General features: G+C 49.4%; 1 protein-coding gene across 1 annotated transcript; it reads right to left on the reverse strand.

The window, feature by feature from the left end:
- Positions 1–414: 414 nt before the first annotated feature.
- LOC119461552 (innexin inx2) lies at positions 415–2,923 on the reverse strand. Its single transcript, XM_037722896.2, has one exon. The coding sequence runs from the start codon at positions 2,750–2,752 to the stop codon at positions 1,667–1,669; it is 1,086 nt and encodes a 361-aa protein (XP_037578824.1). The 5' UTR covers positions 2,753–2,923; the 3' UTR covers positions 415–1,666.
- Between the last annotated feature and the right edge of the window lie 3,799 nt (positions 2,924–6,722).

Raw genomic sequence — 6,722 nt, forward strand, 5'->3', positions numbered from 1 at the left:
CCCAATCGGTATAGGTGAGCGGGAATCGCAGCCTCGATCCACTGCGGAATGCTGACACCCACAGTGTCACCGCAGCGAGGTATCGACCTCTTTATGCGCACATAGACGAAGTGCGAGAATGAACATTACGTTAATTGCGAGGTTCAGCACATGCGCACTCTCGAAAGGCATGATTATGGCAGCTTCGTCAGTATGTCGTAGGCGTTGCTGGCGCGCTTAGACGAGCAACAATTGACCGCACGCAATGTGATAGGTCAGTGTTGCTGATGGTTGCTTGAAGCCTAAGCACACCGTTAAGTACAAGCATCATGGCGCTCGCAGTAACTCTCCGCGTATGAGCTGTGGTGAGATCGGTCTGTTCATCTGGAAAACAAGACAGTTACGTGAAAGAACAACCCAAGCACACAGCTCAGAAACGTCTTGTATGTAACATTTATTCGTCTCACCATGATCCACCAGACATTTGTTGCTTTGTGGCATTTTCCACGCATTCGTACACACGCACACAAAAAATGCTTGTTTTTTTTATCTTACAGACGACGTCGCACAGTACAAAAATAAAGCATTTAAACAACGCCCTGGCAGTACAGAATCATCGCATATGATTTTTTTTTCTCGCAACTAGCAAGTGCACGACCGTACAAAAATAATAAAAGAAGTTTGGCAAGGCACTTCCCCGGGTAACCAGAGAGCGAGACAGAACTAGCTGACATTATGTACGCTAGTTTAAACATGTACAAAAAAAAAAAAAAAAAAAAAAAAACTGATAAATGCAAGAAACGCACACCTGCTCCAATAACACTTCATGGTTCGAAAAAAAAGAAAACAGAACAAACTCTGCAGGACAAAATGGGAATACTTGCAAACACAGTCTCTGTGCAACGTTAAATAAGAGACCAAGCCGCAAGGAATGCACAAGAAAATCTGGAAGACTTGGGATCTTGTTGTTACCTCTAAGGCACTGAGTAACAAAAAGAAAAAAATTAAAATATTGCTTCTCTTCATCGCGACGAGTATAGATTGCAACATTTACGCCAAAAAGAGAGCCAAAGGAGAAAAAAAAATCAGGACGCTTGTACGTCAAGCAGCGATCGTAACGACGACGCAGAGATTCTTCATGACAGAATTGCAAAAAAAAAAAAAAAAAAAAAAAAAAAGGAAAAAGAAACCGCAAACAGCGTACAACTGAAGCAAAATGCGTTTTTTTTTTTTTTTCCTAGTGTTCATTCAATTGTATATGAATTTGTTCCTAGGCTCACAGCTACCATGACAGCGATTACACATAAAGACAACTCACATATAAAAACAACAGTGGCAGCATAGGCAACTCTGATATTGCTCCCTCCATCATAATCTTGGCACTTGCAATGCCTTGCCTGAAGGCACGCTGTAAAGGCAGCTCAAGTCAAAAGTAGTAGCTCGGCTAGATTACTGGCTCCAGGCGGCTAACGCCATTTTGGTTTGTCTCCCTCAAAGTAGCGATTGCATGCCGACAGATAACTCGAGCTGCCGGGTTCACGAGGGACAAAAAAGTAAAGAGGAATGAAGAGACGCACGGACTTGCCGGTGTCAAGGTCGGCTACAAATCATCGTGCCCGAAAACCCAAAACCGCGGCTTCGGTCGGTCGTCGGTGTTCGAGAAACGCACACTAGCGAGAGACAGCGTCTACGCGTTGTCGATGCTCTTGTGGTCGAGGCGTCGCACGTAGTCGTTGATGAGATCTCGGAAGTTGACGGGATCCATGTTCTTGCACAGCAGGTCCAGGACGAGCCAGTCACCGAGCTTGCAGCGGTCGCAGACGCGCTCCACATAGTCCTTGTTGGCGAGCTTTGCGCGACGCCGCAGGACAATGAAGCGGATGCGGGGGAGGAAGATGACGAACGCCCGGTAAATGAGCACCACGCCAGACAAGCAGGCGAGGACGATGAACCAGAACCAGAGGAAGACGTAGATCTTCTCGTTGATGATGTTGATGGGCAGGATGCACATGGCATCGTGCTTCTGCACATCGCCCGAGGAACCGTACATGTGGAAGGTGCACTTGGTTAGCCTGGGGAACACCCTGATCATGGGGTCGTATCGCACGGACCAGTCCCACTCGGTGAACTGCAGCACCTTGGAACCGTAGCTGGAGAACTCGCCCCCGAGGAACATGTCCATGAGGAACATCTGGCCGACGACGTTGACGAAGTTGAACACCTCGGCCACCACGTATCCGTAGAAGAAAATGTTGTGGTTGTTCAGATTGATGGCCAGGTACTCGACGAGCAGTTTGCGACTGTTTTCTTTGGCTTCCTCGGGGAGGATCGGATTGTTAAGGCCCAGGATAAGGTTCTTGATGCGGCCGCCTTCGACAGCCTTCCAGAAGTAGCGAGGCACGTAGAACAGCACGGCCTGCAGGAAGAGCACGAAGCAGACCCACTGGTAGTAGGCATGGTAGACGCGCTTCTCGCCCGGCGTGTACTTGTCCACGCCGGGGTAAGGCACTTGGACGCCCACTTTCTTGTGCCAGGCATCCGTGAGCGAAAAGGTGGTGTGTATCCAGCAGAAGGTGTCAAGCAGGTTCGGCGGCACCGCGTCCTTACTGATGCAATCGATGGGGTCGCCGATGTACTGCCTGCCCGTCACCAGGATGCTGAAGGCGATGAGAATGCACACGGTCGCCTTGTAGTGCAGCCGAAACACGTTGTTGTCGATGACTGTGAAGTCAGTCTTGAAGAAGCCCTTCAGGTTCCCGAAGAGCTGATCCATGGCTGCCGCTTCGCCGCACCTCCGGCTGCCACGCACTCACGAGAAAAAAGAAAAGCAGCGGCGACGGCCGGCGCACCACTTGCGCAGCGTTCACGATCGTCTCGCACTACTGACACTTGTTGCCGGAGCGCAGCGGCCCCTTCGACTGTGGCTGGCGGGAAAAAGAGAGCGCCAGGAAAGAAGCATCGCGCAGACAGCGGAACTGGCGTAACGAGTTCCTTCTCCCGGGCGCCAACTTTGGACCAATCACGACTCTCGGCGAGACGCGGCCATCCTGCTGCGGGGGCCCACTCACGACGTCACACGTTAACTCCCCCCCTACGCTCTTCGTGAAGTCTCGTGTATCAACCACCCACCCCCTCTCTCTCCATTTTGGACGGTGAATACGACGAAGGTGCACCCTTTCCCTTTACTGGTTTCCCCTTGCAGGCCGCCGCGTGCCCGCCGTTGCCTCTGTAGCCGTCGACGATTTCTTGAAAAACCAGTCGAGTCGCTTCGCCTCCACCGCGGCTACGCGCGCCTTTCGGCGAGCAAAACCAGGCGGGCGCGTGTCTGGAGATAGCGAAGTTGCTGGCAGGAAAGGCTGCGCGCTATCGCGTTTGGGGAGAGAAAAAAAGAAACTCGAGTCACGTGGCCAGCCCATCATGGTGGAGGCTTTTCGCGCCCTTGCAGAAGTTTGCAGCGGAAGCTGAACACTTTCCGACCGAATGACATAGACAGTCACCAACCGTGAATAATTGATTCCCCGAAAAAGACTGGCCGATGGCCCAAGATGGCGCGAAAAGGGGCGCGTTTCGCGAATGTGAAACAACGGAAAGTATGTACGCGTTTTTTGCTGGCTCGCGAGTCGCCGTCGTCCCACGCGATACCAGCGAGGCAGCGCGCCTTTCCCACGCACATCGGTGATGTGCGGATGCTTAGTCACGGGGGCGTGCGTGCTTGTATGCGAGAACCGCCCGATGGTGACGGGACGATAATCATTTCGCTCATACGGGCCAGTGGCTATCGGCGTACGCACGCCGCCGAGTACTTATTAGCACTGATGCGCGGTGGTGCAGTCCCCCGGTTAGATAATGCCGAACTAGGCAAACTGCATGTTACTCACTTTTTAATACGTTTATAATTCTTTGGGAACTAACCGAGATTTCATGTGACTTGTCTAAACGTTCTCTTGGTGCGATCACGAAGATGGTACAGTCTGAGGCCTGATTCACACAGCCGTCATCCGTGCCTTCACGGCTCCGACGTCCATCAGAAGAAAGTGTTTCCTCGCCGATTCGCCAACACATCGAATAAGCAAGAACGATGAGACAATCGGTACGACGTAATTTTAAACTTCTAACGCCCATTTACATGTATACATGTCGGGCGTTGCTTAAGGGTTCTTCTCTCGGATACAACTATTAAAACACTGTACACCTCCTTAGTGCTCGATCACGCCGCGCAACTATAACTGCTGGTCATCAATCTTTTCGGCCTGTCTCTAACATTGCGCCCGCGGTACTTTGCTGCCAGGATCTCCATCCGTTACCAAAGTTGCGAATATTCGCAATTTTCGTATAAAGAATCGAATAGGGTCCTCTTCGATTCGGTCTTCGAATCGCTATTCATAAATGCGCATATTTTTCGAATACCTTTAGAATATTTCAAAACCCGCCGCAATGGCTCAGTTGGCTAAGGCGTTGCGCTGCTGAGCACGAGGTCGCGGGATCGAATCCCGGCCACGGCGGCCGCATTTCGATGCAGGCGAAATGCAAAAACGCCCGTGTGCTTGCGTTGTAGTGCACGTTAAAGAACTCCAGGTGGTCAAAATTAATCAGGATCCCTCCACTACGGCGTGCCTCATAATCAGAACTGGTTTTGGCACGTGAAACCCCAGAAAGAAGAATATTTCAAAACGTCAACTGCGACCAATTAAACATGAAATTGGAATGGTACTGTAAATTTTCACCCCCGCGGGGCATAGTATATAGACATAAAAAAAAATGACAACTTGTGTAGAGGAGCAGGCTACGTCGCTTATGTAGGCATACTTTACAGGTATATACGGCGATCATTCACACTAACTTAAAAGAGTACTGTGCATGTGAAGAAACTACTTGTTTGCTCCTATATGCTCCATTTGTACTTTTAATAAGCAACGCACGCTTCATAACGTAGTATTGCAAGACAAAAACATCGTTTTATATTAATTGTGACAACGGCCATTCATTGTTCGAAAGCTATTCGATTCGCTTCTGGCATTATTCGTTTCGGTCTCAAAGACCACCAGACATTGGTGATGTGTGGAAAACGCTCTCTCCCGATGGACGAGACGGGGCGGATGATCGACGGCCATGTGACTCAGGCCTAACACAGCGGTAATAAAAGTGCACGGTATTACCGTGTGGTACTACACGGTAGTAAGGGGCGCGTAATCGCATTGTTTACTCGGGACAGCTATATATTGTTTTGAGACGCCGTCGTTGAGTCGCTGCAAGAGGGGTTCCGAACTGGTCCTTGAGAAAGTCACGCTCGAAGTACCCTTTGACTCCTGCTTACGGGTAAGGCACGGTGGTAAGCGGAGCCCCACCCATAACGCATATATATTGTGCAACATTGCTCCACATATTGACCCCCTCCAAAAGAATGCTAAACGCATTCTTCGTTAGCATCCGGGATTGGTTCTTCTTAACTTTTTGGAATAAGTACATACCTTATAACGGCTTCGTTTTGTCTCCCAACAATAAGTATCAACATTGCATTTTTCTCTTGTTTTTAATGTTCTGCGCTTATACTGTACTCCCTCAACAAGGACGCTACGGCACGTGGCATGTAACGGATGGAGCCCCTGGTAGCAAGTACCGCGGGCGCAATGCTAGAGAAAGTAAAATATTAATGAGATGCAGTTGTAGTTGTGCGGCGTAATTGCGCACTAAGTAGGTGTACGGTGTTTAACAGTGTTGCATCCGAGACGACAACCCCTAAACAATGACCGACATGTATATATATATATATATATATATATATATATATATATATATATATATAGGCGTGAAAAGTGTTATATATAACGTCGTACCCTGCAGAGATGTCTCATCGTTCTCGCTTATTCGATGTGTTTGCGCGTAGCATACTCAGAAACAATCGAGAACACGACGTGCCTGTGTGTGTGCGTGTGTGTGATCACGTTCAAAAAAACACATAAAAGGCACATTGCGTGCATTTGCGGGTTTCTTTCACGCTCGCAAAAAACACTTTTATGTAGCACGTATTGAGCAGCCAGTCAGAAAACTTACTGGGAATGATGGGTTCTGCGACCCCAACAGATGGGCCCTCAGTCGGTGCTGAAGCAACGGAAAGCGGGAGTTTCTCATGCTGCTCTACAATTTTCTCATTGACACTTTTAATCTAGTTACTATAGTTGAGAAGCTGATTAATCAATTAAGACTAATTATGTAATTAGGCGCAAGGCAAAATTTAACCTGAGCATCTCGAAGCGACGGCAAACAACATTACCTTGGTTCTGTCCAGCTACGTAGCATTTGCATATGTTTAAGGTTTGGCCCAACTTAAGTGAAACACCCCGTATATAGCTCCGGCGCGTTTTTAAAAACATCGAGCGGAGGAAGACCGCCGCTCGTCCCAGTCAGCGCCTAAAGAAAGATCACATATAGATTTCTCTTGGCGTCTACTGTCCGTTCCGCTCAAACCAACTGTATGCACCACGGTGTGGTATGCACACAGCTCCGCGGCAGGAAGGCTATAATGTATGCGTGCGCAACGCTTGTGGCAGCAGCAGAAGCCAGAACACGTCTCCCTGGCTGCGGCAGAGCCGATTGAGCGGAAGTTGACGGTGCGTCCATTTCGTTTCGTCGTTTTTGAAGCCAAATTCACTGCGAATCTCTGGAGGCCTTCTGAACCTCCGCACGCGAGCTGCGCATGAGCTGTCGACAGCAGGACAGCACGACGCCGCGAATACGCCTCGAGC

The sequence above is a fragment of the Dermacentor silvarum genome, chromosome 8, assembly GCF_013339745.2.
Source record: "Dermacentor silvarum isolate Dsil-2018 chromosome 8, BIME_Dsil_1.4, whole genome shotgun sequence".
Taxonomy (NCBI): Eukaryota; Metazoa; Arthropoda; class Arachnida; order Ixodida; family Ixodidae; genus Dermacentor; species Dermacentor silvarum.